The following is a 16,233-nucleotide window of genomic DNA, read 5'->3' as shown; positions in this document are numbered from 1 at the left end:
AAAATAAAACTCAGTTATCACTATGCTCTTTCTTTCTGATTCTTCCCAGACTGAAGATGTCAGATGGACTCTCCTAGGTCTACCGAAATTGTTAGGAACTTCTTTTGCACAGCCATCAAGAGCTCTACCGGCAAGGCTTGCCTGTGCTGTGTCCATGTTATGCAGATATGGTGAAATCATTTCCTTCTAATTCAAGAGGAACACTGGATTTTTTAAAAATTATTTTATTTTTGGCCACACCATGTGGCATGTGGGATTGGAAGTTTGGAGTCTTCACCACTGGACTGCCAGGGAAGTCCCGAGAAACACTGGATTTGAACTAAAAACTTTTGAGTTGCTTTAGCGCTCTACAAGTAAAATCGTTTTCTTCTTTGTCTATTTCAAGCTACTGCCATGGCAATTTTGAGTTAAGGAAGATAGTTCAGATAGGTCAGATTAAAAAAAAAACATTTTTGATCATGTTCTAGGCACTGTGAAATGAAAGAAGTATTAATGCATTAATACAATAGTTACCTAAAGTTTATGGATAGACTTTTCTCCATAAAGTTTCAAAGGTATATTCCAGGTTTTACCTCATTTGATTTCTTTTCCAAAATTATCTGGAAAGTAAGGCAAAAACTTAATTAATATCCTCACAGTGAATCAATCTTCTTATACATGTTTGCATGTAATGTTTCAATATATGTAAAAGGTTGAAAAAACATAAAATCAAAGTTATCCCAGAATCCCTCATTTTAAAATTATTTCAATGCATAGTAAGATTTATGTGTTACAGAAAGAAAGCAATGGCAAGCCCGTGGGGTTGTCTTTTGTCACACTGCCACTAGTTTGGCTTCTTTCTGCTATTCTTATACCAAGGAGGCAGTAAACCCCCTTGAGAGTCATAGAGCTGCCTGTGGAGCCCTGACAGCGTATAGACGCCTTTATGCCAAAATACAATGCACAAAGGGATCATAAACACATCTGAAAAGGAAGATGACCTCTTTGTCACAAGGAATTAGGCTTTATTGCAAGCTGCTACCATGGAAACCAGCCCCCAACTTTCTCTGCTTATTTTGAAGGTTCCTGTTCCCATATAACACAGACTTCACTTTTACTTAATTTTCTGTACCAGATAAGATAGGTAAACGTTTTGGTTCTTTGCTTCATCATTTGATGTCTCCAGGTATGCCTCCAGGTCCTGGAGTGAAGAGAAACAAGGTGGTGATGGAATCATTAGAAAGGAAGGAGAAATGAAGGAAAACACTGATGGCATAGTCTGTTCTACAATTCAACATCAGAGAAGCAATAAACTTATTATTGAATCTTTGAAAGACCAGCTACAGCCCAAATAGCCTCTCTTGGAGATGTGTCCTTTGAAATAACTCTAACTTTTTGCCTCTTGGTTTCTTACATCTCTGGAATTCAGTATACACTACAGTGTCTAGCAGGTAACATGACTCAACAGAGCTACTCTCAAAGTCCAAGCAAAATTAAAAGTATACATCCATTGGGAAAAATCTTGAATCCCAAGTCCTTTTATTTCATAAGAAGTATGACTTTCGTCAGCAACTCAATATGAAGAAAACCCATTGCTTGCTTATACAGTCACAGCCTTGAAAAGTAAAAAAGGAAAGAAGTAAAAAGCTAATTTATAATGAGCTAAACAACCACTGAAGCTCTGCGTCCAAAAGCTGGTGGGACAGCTGAAGAATGGCCCGGCGTTCAACTCGGTGAGATGCGGGGGCTCGGAAGAGGGACAAGGAAGGGGACCCTGGTCGGGCAGGTGCTCTGCGGATCCTCCTCCTTTCCTGCCTGCGCCTCCCCGCCCCCGCCCTCCCGGAATCCTGGGCGCGGGGCGCTGGAGGCTGAGCGTTTCTCCCACAGGTGAGACCTACCCAGGCTGGAGTGCAGAGCTGGCCTCTGACCGGTTGCTCAGGCAGCCCCAGCCTTTCACGCACTGTTCCTAGTCAGTAATCCACCTTGACTTCTTCCGCTTCGCGCTTGAGGGGCTGGAGAAGCTGGGAGCGAGCGAAAACAAGCAGAACTCCCATTGCCTTCCCTCCTCCAGCGACCCTAGCACCAAGAAAGAGAGAGAGAGAGAGAGAGAGGAAAAAAGTCATTTATTGTAGCGCACACACCATCAGGACTCTTTCCCACTCCATCCTCAGACTCCCGCCACCTTGCAGGGAAATAATAGCCCCGGCCACACTGGCTTTCTCGATCTGCTTTCCGGATGACTGAATTTCTTTCCTCCTCTCTCCTGTCGGGGACCATCTGAAACTGTCCCCAAGTTGCGTTCCCAGGGGCCCTCCACCCCCCCGCCCTCCCCCGCCCCCCCCCCCGCCTTGTTTCCACGCGGGGACCAAAGAGTAGCTCACTTCGGCGCCCCACCCAAGACGAACCTCATCCAGGCTGGGGAAACCAAACTGGGAAAAGAAAAATGGGTGGATGCCCAGGAGGCCCGCTCCTGCAGACCTCGCCCCTCTTTGGCCTGGGCGGACCCCCGCGGGGGCCCACTGTGAGCCACGTGGGGAAGTCCCAAGCGAGGCGCACCCCCCACCAAGGGCTTTGGAAAAGAAACTGCTGAGAACAATGAACCCTGAAGGACAGAGGGAGGTGGGGGGGGGGTGAGAACCCTCGTCCTTCACCCCCTTCTCCCTTTTTTGGACATTCCTTAGGTTTAATCATTAAAGTGGATCATTTTTTAAAAGGAGGCAGCAGCTTAACGCAGCCGTTTCTGACAATTTGCCCCACACACTGTCAGTGAAGTGAAAGATCTGGATCGAGCTTTGTTGCTTCGCTACCAATAGCAGACTTGGGGAGACCAAGCCTTCGATTTCTGGCCACATCAAAGCAGTGATTATGCAAATACCCCCCCTTTTTTTTTTTTTAAGAATAAAATGGAGGGGGAATTATTTATCAAACAATGCACCCCCTGCCAGGGCGGGAAACAATAGATCAGACCAGATAGCCCTTCTAGCCTCAGGCTGGGGGAGCGGGAAGGGGGGGTGCTGGAGCCCTCACGTTTTATTGGTCTAACCTAATTTCACTAATTCTCTTTTCACACATTTTCTTTTGCGGATTCGGAGGCCGGGACTTTCACGCTCCCGGGAGCGCCCTGCATTGGCGCGATTCAAGGGCTGCCTGCTTTATTTAATTAATACATTCAAAGCTCGCCTGGGACCCGAGAGCCTGGGGGGGGGGGGGGGGGGGAGACCGAGGCCCGGCGTGAGGAGGAGGCGCTTTTAACGGGTTCCAGGTGTCGTTGCCCAGAAGTCACAACCTGCCCAAGGCTGTGCGATGCAGGGGGTGCACGCGGCGGGCGGGCGGCAGCTCTCAACTGCCGGGAGCCCAGGCGACCCGCACCGGAGGGTCGGCGCGGCAGAAGCGGGTCTTGGGCCTAGATGCCTAACCCCAGGGAAGGACCCAGTGGACCCTCGCTCCCTCCCGGCCAAGGCCGCCCGGGGCCTTCCGACGCCCTCTCCTCCGCCCGGCCTGCAGGGCGCGCACCGGACTCCCGCCCAGGTGCTGGGGGCTCCGGGAGCCCCAGCACGCCTCTCGCCCCCGCCTCGCCTGGCGGCCCACCTCTCTGCTGCTTCTTTTTCTCCTTGCTCGCTCTCAGACGGATTTGTTTTAAATCTGGTGAAGGAAAATCAGCCTTAAGTCCGGGGCACTTCAGAACAAATAAATACAATCAATGCCTGAAGCCTGGCCGCGCCGAAGGAACTATTCACCCAGGACAGGACCAAGCCTCGCACTTCTCCGCGCTTAGGTAAACACACTGCCGCGCGCCCCTGGCGCTGGAAAGAGCCGGCAACTTTTGCGGTTTGGGACTGTCATCAGGAGAACATGTTCGTGGCCTTGCTCTCAGCAGAGAGCTCCAAAATAGAATGGCTTGGCTCAGCTGCCCACGAACCCGCTTGGTGCAGACAGACCCAGATGGTCACAGGGCGGTCATGGTGTGGGGAGGGAAACGGATAAAATCGAAGAGCGACTGTATTCCCTACTGCTGAAGCTTCGACCTGTAATTCTCGTTCCTACAGGAGAGGGGAGAGGTCAGCTGGGCCTCACAGGCTGTGGAGGTTGCGGTGGGTTGGGGAGGAGAACTCCCAGCGCGAAGTGAAGCAGAAAGAACATCATTCTTGACCGCTAAAAGTGATTAGACGCCATTAAAAAAAATTGCACCTGTTTAGTGTAAAATAAGGCCTGCTGTAGATAGAGGAGGAAAAGCCTGAGTGTAGATCACAGATGGCAGACGGGATTCCTGCCGTATACGACGAACTGCTGGTGTGTGAGAGGACCTACAAGCTCTTGCTGAGTGGGTCTCTTGTCCTGGAGAAACTGTGAAGAGGTGGCTGCTAGATTCAACTAGGTCGCAGATTAAGTCATTAGCTGTATTACCATTACGCAAAACTATGACTATTGAACCCTGTCCTCATCCATGCTTCTCCAAATGAGTCCTTAGGGTCACCACCTGTTTATAGGATCCCCTTCCCCTTCACCAGTTGAGATTTCTTGAGTACCTGCACCTGAAGATTTACCACCCCAGACCTGTGTCATGAGCCTGTTTCCTTGGCAAGATTCCAAAAGAAGCCAATCATCACCATAGACTTCATCATCACTAAAATAACTGTTATTTGGCATTAAAACTGTGATGTTTTAAAACTCTCATACTATTGCTTTGCTTGCTGGTTTGGCTTTTTAAACACTAGCAATATAAAGGTGAATGTATGAGAAAAATCACTTTCTCCTATCAGATAAACAAGAATGGCTAAGAATAATTCAATCTTTAAACTAGAAGGGGTTTTCCAGCAGGTCTCCCTTCCATCCAGAGATGAATGCCAAACAAACCCTGAGTTGGTTCTTCCTTTTATTAAAAATTAAAAAGTGTTTATTAAACACATAGTATTTCCCATATGGATGGCGAGGAAGAGTAGCTTCAGATAGCCATCTCAGGAGAATTATCATTGCTTTATGCAGAGGAGTGGAGGATTCGGCTCAAACCAGAAACAGGTATGAAATTCATGAGGATGGGGGAGACTGAACAACCAACACTTCTTTATTGACATGATCTTTTTTTAGCTTGTGTTGTCCTGGACACCCTCCCCTAAGGGACTTAAACCTTGGATGTTGTCAACCTTCACTTGGTCATCTTTGACCCAAGGTCAGTCAAAGGTCATTGATTTCTGCTTTGGAGATTGAGGTGCAAGTTACAGAGTTATGTATCCTGGAGATTAGGGAACCATTTTTGCTTTCTCTTTGAAGAAGTTTTGACTATGTAAACTATCTTAACAAAGATTGGATTGGCTAATATGAAATCAGCTTCCAATAAGGAATTTATAAATACTTAGTTGTCACAGATGTTCGAGCCAGAAGGGTCCCTCAGAGATCACTGCCCAATCCCTTCAGTTCACAGATAACGGAAGCTCAAAGAAGAGAAGTGTAAGAACCAAATTTCTACACACTCCACCAAGAAATGTCAACTTCACTATTTTTTAAAATCAAGGTTTCTGAACTTTGGCATTTATCATGACTTAATTATCATTTAAGCCCCCCCCCCTTTCTTTTTTACTAATCTTGTTTGCTCAGAAATTGATTTCTTAAAAACCAGGTTTTGTTTGTATTGAGAGTTACACTTTTATGTCAATGTCAGTGTCTCCAATATAATTCAGCTTCCTGTGACTGCTTAGACCTTATGTGTCAGTGAAATTTACACACATTGACCACAAAATACAAGTACTCTACTCAATTGGATATTGGGAGAATTTCAGAAAAATGCAGCTCATTCTTCCAAAAACCACATAAGCAGGAAAAAGTTAGAATACAACACACAAAAATTATGAAAGTTAGATATTTTATTTATAGTTTAATCACAAGAACAATTTTCTTGTTCTTCCAAGACGTAAATACATACTAGAATAAACTCTGTAGAATATACAAAAAATACATACTTTTCCCATGAAATTTTTCTTTATAATAAATAGAAGGAAACACGTGTGTGGCTGATCCTGATAATGCTCCGTGTCTGCTTAGGTTTTCAGTCTGTTGATTTATTTTTAATCTCTTGAAAGAATGGGGGAGTTCCTTTTCCCCTAAAAGGTCGAGATAAATAATGCATGAAGCAATCCTCCCTCCTGATTTTTCCCTTTTCCTCCACATTTTTCCTTTTGATAGAGAGTTCAGCCTAAATTTCCACGCTTGCATTCAATCATTACAAAGCCTACAAATTATACAATGACTTCTAACCTGGCCCTCTAACAAAACAACTTTTTCCCCCTTATAAATCATAAGAGACAGATGGCAAAATGGAGAAGAAAAAGGAAAGAGAAGGGAGGGACAATAGGCATTGTGACGAATCTGGGAAACAGAACAAAGTGCACATCAGAGAGGGAAAGTTTGGTTTGACAGGTGAAATTCCCACAGCCTGCAGACAGCACTGGGAATAAAGCAGATGCCAGCCATTGCAAATCTGTGGATAATATTATTACCGGTAAAATCATTCAGATGCTAAGATACATTTCTTTCTACTCGACATTAACATCTCTATATAGAAGCAAAGGTGAAGAGATCACAGGAACCGGTTGTTTTCCCCCTGGGAGATTCACACGAACTTCACTGAGAGAGGGGAGGAGCGTCAGTCCGCTCTGCAAACTCTTTAGACATGCCACCTTCCTCTCTTCCCAGCATCTTTTTAGCCTTAAGAAGTCCCCCCAAACTCTACCATCCTTTTGACAATAAGCTCCATCACACCAATAAATTAGCCCATCTGAAGGAAGGAAGCCCTTAGCCAAGGAATGCAACACACAACCGAGGAATCAGAACGGCTACACCTGCTCTGAGTAGTGAGATGGTCTCTAGGGCATGGAAAGCGGGGACAGGAGAGGGGTGGGCGGAGGGCTTGAACGGGGACAGGAAAGGGTACCCACTAAGGCCTGGCGAGGGTAGCAGAGATGGCGGCTCTAGATACAGTCCCTAACTATGGGGAGGTGAGGTGCGTAGCGGTGCTTGTCGGGAGGTGGGGGCTGCCAATAGTCCATGTCTGAACCCGCCGGGCTGGCAGGAGATAAAGTGCAGCTGTAGGGGGAGGTGGAGTTGGAGGACGCGGAGGAAGACGGCGCGGGGCTGTTGGTACAGCTCCACGTGGAGGCAGGCGAAGGGCTATCTCCGCTGCTGCTCAGGGCGGCGCTGGCGCCTCCCGGGCTCAGCAAGACGGCCTCGGAGAAGAGCGCCCCCGGCAGGCCGCCGCCGCCGCCGCCCCCGCAGTGGTCCGCCAGGCGCAGCGTCTCGGTGAGCGCCCATATGTAGTTGTGGGCGAAACGCAGGGTCTCGATCTTGGTGAGCTTGGCGTCCTCGGGGAACGTGGGCAGCACCTCCCGCAGCGCGTCCAGCGCCGCGTTGAGGTTGTGCATGCGGTTGCGCTCGCGGTTGTTGGCCTTCAGTCTGCGGGTCTTCTTGATGCGCTGCACAGTCTCGGCCGTCTTGGCGCCGCGGGAAACGGCCCGCGCCCTGGCAGGGCGCCGCTTGCACTCGTGCACCAGACCCAGCAGCCGCGCGGGCCGGCAGCCCCCGGCTCCTCCCGGCGAGCCGCCCCGCGCCCCGGGCCCGGCCTCTGGCCCTGGCTGCCGACGCGCCCCGCCGGACGCGCCCGGCTCCTCCTCTTCCTCCTCGTCGGCGCTGGAAGATAGGGGGGTCAGAGCCGCCGAGGCGGGGGAGGCCGAGCCGAGCAGCACCAGCACGTCCTCTTCCTCTTTCAACTCCAAGGTCTCGGATTTGACGAACATCCTGGAGAAGAGAGCAGAGGGCGAGAAACAACCAAACAAGATATAAAGATAGAAGCAGAGGCTTGTGCTTGGTGTCATCGCGACGGACTGCTGCTGCGCGCACCCGGGAAGACCCGCTGGGAGCGGCTCCAAGGAGGAACGTAAGTTGGGGAGGAACCCCCTCCAGGGCTCTCCAAGCTCAGGAGCGCCCCTTGTTGTGACCCCGTCGCCAGCCAGCTGGGTCGCGAACTCTGCGCGCCGCCCTGACGGCTTGGCTGTGTTCCCGCCGGGGAAGGGACTGCGAGCAAAGGGCGTTCGGACTTGGCTGGACGGAGTGCGAAAAACACCCCTTCCAAGTTGGAAGCCGCAGCCCGGATACTTACTTGGTTCGCTCTCTGAACGCGCCGCGGCGTCGCTATCACTTTGGCGTGTGCTGCGCTTCTCCGCGCAGCCGGGAGCGCCTCGCTGCGCCTTCTGCCGGCTTGGAAGCCGCCGGCCTGGCGCGTCCGCGGCGCGGCTCCGCGGGGGACCTCTCCGACGTGCGAGTTTGCCAAGAGCCCCGGCGGCCGCGGCGACCCGCCCGGGTCTCGTGTGTTGTGGTGGTGGTGCGTGTCTGTCTGTCAGTCAGTCCCCGGCCGTGCGGCTCCTGGCACGCGACTCCCAGGCACTCCAGTTAAAGCGAAGCTGCTTGTGGTTCAGTGGCTGCGTGTCTGGCACACGACTCTCCTTAAAACCCCTTATATACCACCAAGAAAACAATCAGATCTGCCCCCGGGGCCCCCACCTCCCCCCACCCCCGGCCGCCGCCTCCTCCTCCCCCCTGTGCCGGCCCCCCCTCTCCCCCGCTTTTCCCTCCCCGGCTTACTCTTTTCATTGCATTATCATCATTCATTTCTTTCTCTTTCTTCACCCACGTCCCCCCTCCCCTGGCCCTGCCATCCTCCTCCTCCTCCCATCGCCCCCGCCTCTCTCTTCCCCCTTTATCTCATCAGCATAAAATGGTTCTAAAGCTCCTGTTGGAGCTCGAGGCTGCGGTCGGACTGCTGAAGCGGTGGCGGCGGCATCGGCTCAAGCTGCGGCTGTTGTCGCCGCCGCTGCCCATTGTGATTGGTGGCTCGCGCTCGGCTGGAGCGTGCCGCTAATTTATTAATGAATGGAGGTCGCGAGGCGCAGCTGGCCAATCAGGGCGCCCCGGACTCCGGGAGGCCTGCGAGCCACGCGCACCGGAGCCCGCTCCCTTTCAGCGGCTCATTAGGGGCCAGGGCGCTGGGGGCGGGTGGGGAGACCAAGGCGACAGCCCCCGCCCGGGTCCTCGCGGCTGCACCCCACCCCCGCCCCGACGCGCGCGCGCACCGCACCCGGCGCTGCCCTGCCTCCTAGCTCCCGGACTTCGGGATCCGAGGAATTAGCTAATGGGGGTCAGAATCCCGGGGAAAGCAGTTAGCCCTCTGGTGCTGCCGGACATCACTTGGCAAAGCTTCTTAGGAGCTGCAGCAAATAGTCAACTACTTTAAAACGCTTTCATTTGGTTAAAGGAGGAATGGGGTATGGATGACGAGCTGTGGGCACTTGGTGGGCAAGCGTGTTTAGGTTCCAGAAAGACTGACCTGGGAGGATGAAGAGAGAGGAGGTTAGAGGATTCAGAGGCTTCTCCTCCCAAGGGCGATAGAGTAGGGGGGGCAGCTGATGGGCTTTTAGAGGATGTGAGAATAAAAGCACTCACATATTGGAACTACAAGGGACCTCCTCACTTTACGTGTGGCACACTGAGGCTCCGAGCACTGATGCAGGTTTTTGGTTTGTGGGGCTGGAGGGGGGGCTTCGGGTTAACCCCAGTTTATGGAGGGGCGGGACAGCAAAGAGGCTTCCTGCGTGGGTGGCAGCGGGAGGAGAGGCCGATGTGCAGCTCCCTCGAGCGAATGGGCTGCGTTGACATTTCCATGACCTCTGCTCCGCGCTGGGGGGCGTTGTAGGGACATGGGGCCCGTCCTCCCGATTCTCCCGGCCTTTCAATAGGAAAAAAGAGCTGGAGGGCTACTGGACCTCGGAGGGAACTTGTTCTGAATTGCTCAACAGCCCTCCCTCCCTTCCTCCCCGCTCCTCCTCCTCCTCACGCTCACGCCCACCCTCTTGTCCAAGAGGCTGGCTTCTTAGAACCGAGCTCCCAGAAGCGTGTGCTGGGCTGAGTGTTAGACGGTGCGTGAGTAGCGGGGATGGAGCGGGACTTCAGTAGATTGTAGAGGAGTCCCTTTTGCAGATTAAGTTTGAGCAAGGCGCAGTTGGAATGTTAGGATTTGAAAAGTGGCGAGAGAAGAAGAATATTGCCCGTGGTCTCGGTCTCATTCGGACTCTAGGAATTGGAAACAAGCTGTGTTTCAGAGAAGAGGATGATGAAAGTGTTTTGGCATGGTTTTCATTTGTTTAACGTTTTCTGCAGGGAGATAATGAGCCGGCTCGGAAGGCACATAGTTAAGAAAATGAAAATTAGAATCCCATGAAAGAGACTGTTACCCACTGAAGCTACCCTGCCTCCAGACTTCCTTCTGTCTTGAAATTATTTGAAAACTGCCACGATTTTCACCTTGCTGGTTGATATTTGTGCTTTGCATCTCCTCCCTTTAAAAACAAATTCCCTACATTTAAAAGCATTATTTCCCCAGTTTCCTCCTTAGTCCTTTTAGAACAGCTTAATTTCATATGGCAGAAGTGCAGATAATAAAAAAAGAAAGAATAGAAACGTTCAGTATCTCCAGAATACAGCATCTGCCTCTCTCACACTTCTTTGGGTCCCTATATCTGTATCATGAACCTGAAGAATAAGAACTTCATAATGAAGAGTTTGATCAAACAAAAGATGTGTCAGTAGTGAAAGATACCAGAAATACTCACCATGGTTGCATGCACACATTAGCATTTTATAGGTGATAAGCACTGATACCAAACAAGTAAATACTCTTTACAATCTCCCCTAAAAGAAAACCCTCTGATGTCTTGGCAAGCCAGGGTAAAAATTGAAGGAACACATGGGAGTGGATGCAGGATTTTTGTGTTAATTTTGAAAGAAACAGAGGATGAGAAAGCTAGGTTCTGAGGAAATGATCAAAGACTACTAAAGACAAATGATGGGAGATATTATGGAGTGTCAGTCTTTAGATATCTACAGCTCATGGCAGGAGTTGCCTGCAAAGAAAGACAAGCCAATAGGTTAACATAATGGAAACAAAGGAAAGTTTGTTTTAGTATCATAGAAACATACTTCTTTGGACAGGTCTTAAAGTTTTGGTTAGGCTAGGGAGTGCTGGGTTGATTTGATGATAAAATATATTGGGGGGAAGAATACAGTCAGAATCCAGTCAAGTGGAGGCTTACAGAAAAACCTGATGAGCTTTATATAATTCCAAACAAGCACTGAGATCAAGCTGATTCTAATGTTTAGTGCTAGTGAAACACACAATGGATTTCTTTAGTTCATTTTTAACAGTATTTGGGTATCTGACCCCCCAGTTTTTATGTTCTCCCAAGATTTTATGTTTTTATGATGTGCTGAAAGGGTACATGCTTTTCTTTGTCAAAATCCAAACTTTCTATACTTCTGTAAGAAGTTAATAATGAATAGTTAAGTGTATCCTGTGCAGATATTCAGTAACGGTAAAATATTATTAAATGAATTGCACATTTCTGATTCTGGAAATTTCCAGGAAAGGAAATTCTTTCCAAAAGGAAAAAGTATGCCAAGAAACTTAAGCTTGTATGCATATTCAAATGACATAAATCAATCTCTAATCTATGTAAATATAAAGATATCACAGAGTTTATGTAACTATTTTTAAGATAAGGGCTTCTTTGGGTGTATGCAGTGGTGTGTGTCAGATTACTGTGCAAAAGTACAGGTGTTTATTAAAAAAAAGTCACCCTCTATATTATCTTGGAATTTTAAGAATTTTGGTTGTGTGTTTGCATTGTAGCCTTCAAGAGAAGCATCGCTCTTGATAATATTTCTGGAAATATTTCCCACCATGAAGAGTGTTGTTTTTTAAAAGAAAAGAACACCAAGAACAGTTAACACGCTAGTGCAATCCAGAAATCAGCCATTCACACTCAGTTGCAAAATTTTATTTGTTCAGCATTTTGCTAGGTTTTGCTGAAGGAAAGCAATTTCGATTTGTACTCAGATTTGCAAAGACTTGACCAACGCTAAATATCCTTAGCTGGACTCTTCTAGCACTCTTTTAACTTAAATAAATTCAAGAGGCACTTGTGTGGTCTAAAAGATTGTCCAGATGAAACGAGGCTGAAATGTTATGCGAAGGGGGAGGGGAGTGTGTGAATAGCATCAGTGAGTTTGGTGACCGAGGGCCGCGCCTGTCCATTGCGTGAACTGTCCTAAAGGGTCAAACTGTTCATCTTCAGCCCCTCTTTCAGTGTGCAATCCTACTTTAAGAGAACAAAAGCTCAAAGCAGGCAGTTATCAAGAAATGGGAGCCCAATGATTTAAACTCATCCCCAAGCTTTAAAAAGAAAGGGGGGCCCGAGTGTGTGTAGGGAGAGAAAAGTGAAGTAAGGGGAGGGAGCAGGGGGTGGAGAACTTTAGAAAGTCTTTGTTGTTTTTCAGAAGCTTGAACTTTGAGAAGACCCAAAAGCCCTAAAGTTTAGGGTAGGTGTTGCTGCGGGGCCATAGGCTACATCCAAACCACACTCCGACCTCACAAGTGGCCAAAGAGGACAAATGGTCCCCACGCTATACTCTTGCTGTTGCAGGTGATTGGGGGGGGGGGGGAGAACGAAGAAGGGCGCCTTTCCCAAAGAGTGCAGGAGAAAAGTTTGCCTGCCCAGTAAGCCTGTCCCCCAATTCACAGTAAACCGCCCTGCCTGCAAGGGGAGGGAGGGTCTCTGCTCTGCTAAAAGGGTGGCTTTGTAGCCTCAATCCTGATCTGCCCAGTGAGCTCTCAGAAAGGCGGAAAGATGGAGAGAAAAAGCGAATCCTGAATAGCTTTAGTTCTTCTCTGAGGACCAGAAACACAGTTTCCAGAGCTGGGGAGGCCGCAGTGGGAACAATTAGCTACCCGCCCTCCCCACCACAGCCCCACCCTCCGCAGAGGACTCCTCATCATGTCAGAGTCCATTACTGGTGATGGTGAGCGCTGGGAGCCAGAGTGAGCTCGGATTTTTTGGCAGTCCCCTTCTGGGGAGCCGAGGAAGCCAAGGGCAGTAACAGTGTAAACTCACGCCCCACCTTCTTACTGGAGCCCTGTACGGAATTCTCAGTCTCGTCCTCGATTTTCCCTCCGATCCTGTCGGGGAGGATTTGTCAATCTAGTCCCGCAGAGGTCCGAGCTAAGGATGCTACGCTGCGGCTTCAGTGCGCCAGCCCCTCCCCCTTCCGTATTTGGGGAGCGGCGGGGGAATCTACAGGAGGAGACGCGAGGCAGGGAAGATCATAACCCCTCCCCCAAGACCCCCATTCTGAGACCCTTGCCCTAAGCCCACAGAACATGCTTTGGTGCCCCATGTCAAACATTCAGGAAATCCATCTTGACGCACAAGGTCGTCTTGACGGCTGCGAAATCCCCCTCGGCAGGTGCTGAAAAGACTCCCTTCCATGTGCGCCGACTCTGCCCTCTCCCCACCCGCTCCTCAAAGGCAGCTCCCGGCGGGCTCAGGCTTCTCTTCACTCCTTACGCGACCCGCTGCCCAGGCAGCCCTCTTCTTTCCCAAAGAAGGAAAGGAATCACTGCAGGAGATTTTGCCAATCTCTGCCAGCTTTCTGATTGTTTTCCTCAGGTAAGGGGAAAAGAACAGCCGGCGCGTGAATGAGGGGCTGGGGGCCCACTAGGGAGAGAAGCCCCCCACCCCTCTGTGCCTGCAAAAAGGGACATTGGCTATCCAGGGGAAAGTGCAAGAAAGAGAGCACTAATCGCTGAACCAGGAGACAAACACGATTACCAGCTCCGAGCCTTGAGTCAGAAAGTCTCATAGACTTTAAGATGTTAATCCCCGGCATAATCCTTCCTTTGGCGTGTAGGAATAGTGCAGCCACAAGAGTTGTTTTGTTATTTATATTGGCGTTTAATAAAACTCAGCCAGTGGTGAATGGGCTGCCCACTCTCCAATGGTAATTAATTCCCTATTTCAGTGACCCAATTGTCCTGGGACAGAGCGGTGGGCCCGTCCCGGTGCCCCGGTCCCTCTTTGTGCGGATACACGGCCCTCGTGCTTCAACAGCTATGGAAACTCATTCTTTTGATGTCATTCAAGGAGTTTTCCTTGGGCATCTTCTAAACTTCAAGGACCCTTTTCTTTCTCCGTTTCATGAAAAGCAGTGTGAGCTTGACCACCTCTGTAGAATTTAATGATTTGGTGAAAGAACTCTTTGGGGTTTGTGTAAGGAGTTAGGCAGAGAGAAAGGAACTTTGGCAGCCTGCTCTCTTGCGCGGACAGTCCCGAACCTGGAAAGCACAAAACTTATTCAAAGCAATGGATAAGGATCTGAAAGCTGATTTTCCGTCTCCTCTCCCCACTACGGAAAAACATAACCTCCCCAAACATTGAGTTCTCTTCTGGAAATTATTGTTTGTTGATGACATAAATTATCATCAACAAATGGGGCAAGTAAGTTCGAATCTTTAGCAGAGAAAGTTCTTTAATCTGTTCCTTTGGGAAACAGGGTATCATCTTTCTACGTTAACGCATTCATCCAATCATCCCTTCTTTCTACCTTCAAAATATACTTAACGAGCACCCAGTGCGTGCCAAGCACTGTACCAACCCCTGGGAACAATGCCATGCACAAGAGAGACACCATTCCTACCCCCATAGAGCTTATATTCAAATAAGTAGACAAAAAAGGAAAAAGTTGCATGCCCGAGAACCATGTGTTATGTAGACAAAACAGTGTAATGTAATAGAGGGTCGGAAGAGGGCGGGGCTACGTTTTATTTTCACGGATCCGAAAGGATACTTTAGGACACAGACCATTCGCGGTCAACCCTAGTAGCTGATTTATTCATATTTTCATTCCCCGCAAATATTTCTGCAAGCGCCTACTGTGCGCTGGGCGCGGTGCAAGGCGCCGAGTACGCGTGGCGAGCGAACCCCGCAGCTGCGGCCTGCTGGTCCTCGGTCCCGCCTGCGGCCGCACGACCCCGCTGTCGCCGCTATCACACTCCGCGGAGCCGCCGGGGCTCCAGGCCGGGAGGCGGCGGCAGCGCCGCCGGGCAGCGCTCCCTGCACAAGTAGCTCTTCTATGTCTTTATAGGCACTTGCAAAAAAACTTCGCAAGTCACAGAAACAATTCAGAATTCAACTAAGAAAATACAGAGTGAACCATATGGCCTGGGTGGCTCGAGTCGGCTGCATTTTACTCCAGACAAAGAAGGGATTGAGAGTTGAAGGAAAGGAGAAAAAAAAAACCAACTTTCCGGCTGATGAAGCTGTTGTCTGGAGGCAATGATCCCAAATCTGAAGGCTTTATTCCGGCTCCGACGGAGACGTGATATGTCATATGATTAGCATCTTTCATATTTACAAGAGTGGTATGGGCTGCCAGTCTGGAGAGAAAGGCGAGAGAAAGAAGGGGGCATATGCTGAAATGGATTTAGCATTTGAAAGAGAGAAAGGAGATCGGATAAATACACTTAAACGAGGATTTCGTTTTACTCCTGTTGAGTTCTAATGGATTGTTGATTGAGATTTTAGGGGCCTGGAACCGAGGTGTCAGCAGTAATTTAAAGAAGGCATTCAGTCTTCCAGCGCCTCTTTTCTCCATCTCCCCCCTCCCCCCTCCCGCCCTCTCTCATTTACGCCTTCAAGCAGTGCGGGGGCGGGGAAGGCTTTTAAAACAAAACACAAAACAAGACCTTACGCTACGGCGATAGCCGGGGGGGGGGGGGGGGGGGGGGGGAGGGTTGCCGGAGCGCAGACGGGTTGGGAGGAGGCGCCCCCTGCAGCCCGCCGCCGCCCGAGGTCCCGCGCGCTCCCCCGTCGCACCTGAGCGTTTTCAGGTCTCGCCGCAGGTCCGGGGCCGCTGCGCGCGCGGCGAGGTCCTGGCGCCCTCTGGCGGGGTCCGCGGACGAGCCCCCTCGCCCGGGCCGCCGGCCGCAGACCCCGCGTCGGGCTGGGCGTCGCTTGCCGGCTCTGGGGGCTTTCATCTGCGGCTCGGGTGACGGAGGCGGGTACACGGCCGCTGTTAACCCTCGGGCTCGAAAGCATCAGTGGTGTGTGCGCCGCGGAGCCCGGAATAAACAAACCTGTAAGACACCTCCTCCAGGAGTTCTGATGACTGCCAAGGGTGAGAACGGGCGGGCCTGGGTCCCAAGACTTTTGTTCTGAGGATTTAGCTATTCGACAGCTAGAAGTGACGCCAAGACTCAATAGGTTGGGGGGGGCGGGGAGGGGGAAGACTTGGACTCCAGACTGTTAAAAGAACCTCGCGTGCACTCAGCGGGTGTATACTAGATCAGAACACAGATCAGAGTTTCTCCTCACACCCAGA

At 50.2% G+C, this 16,233-nt stretch overlaps 1 protein-coding gene across 1 annotated transcript; it reads right to left on the bottom strand.

The window, feature by feature from the left end:
* Positions 1–6,941: 6,941 nt before the first annotated feature.
* NEUROG2 (neurogenin 2) lies at positions 6,942–8,435 on the bottom strand. The gene is made up of 2 exons (XM_057706900.1): positions 8,126–8,435; positions 6,942–7,764 (listed from the first exon to the last, which is right to left on the bottom strand). The coding sequence occupies exon 2, from the start codon at positions 7,761–7,763 to the stop codon at positions 6,942–6,944; it is 822 nt and encodes a 273-aa protein (XP_057562883.1). The 5' UTR covers position 7,764; positions 8,126–8,435.
* Between the last annotated feature and the right edge of the window lie 7,798 nt (positions 8,436–16,233).

The sequence above is a fragment of the Hippopotamus amphibius genome, chromosome 13 (genome assembly GCF_030028045.1).
Source record: "Hippopotamus amphibius kiboko isolate mHipAmp2 chromosome 13, mHipAmp2.hap2, whole genome shotgun sequence".
Taxonomy (NCBI): Eukaryota; Metazoa; Chordata; class Mammalia; order Artiodactyla; family Hippopotamidae; genus Hippopotamus; species Hippopotamus amphibius.
This window is presented reverse-complemented; position numbering and strand designations above follow the sequence as displayed.

Excerpts from the sequence above, each read along its gene's own strand:
- NEUROG2 (XM_057706900.1), bottom strand. The coding sequence starts at position 7,763 with ATGTTCGTCAAATCCGAGACCTTGGAGTTGAAAGAGGAAGAGGACGTG.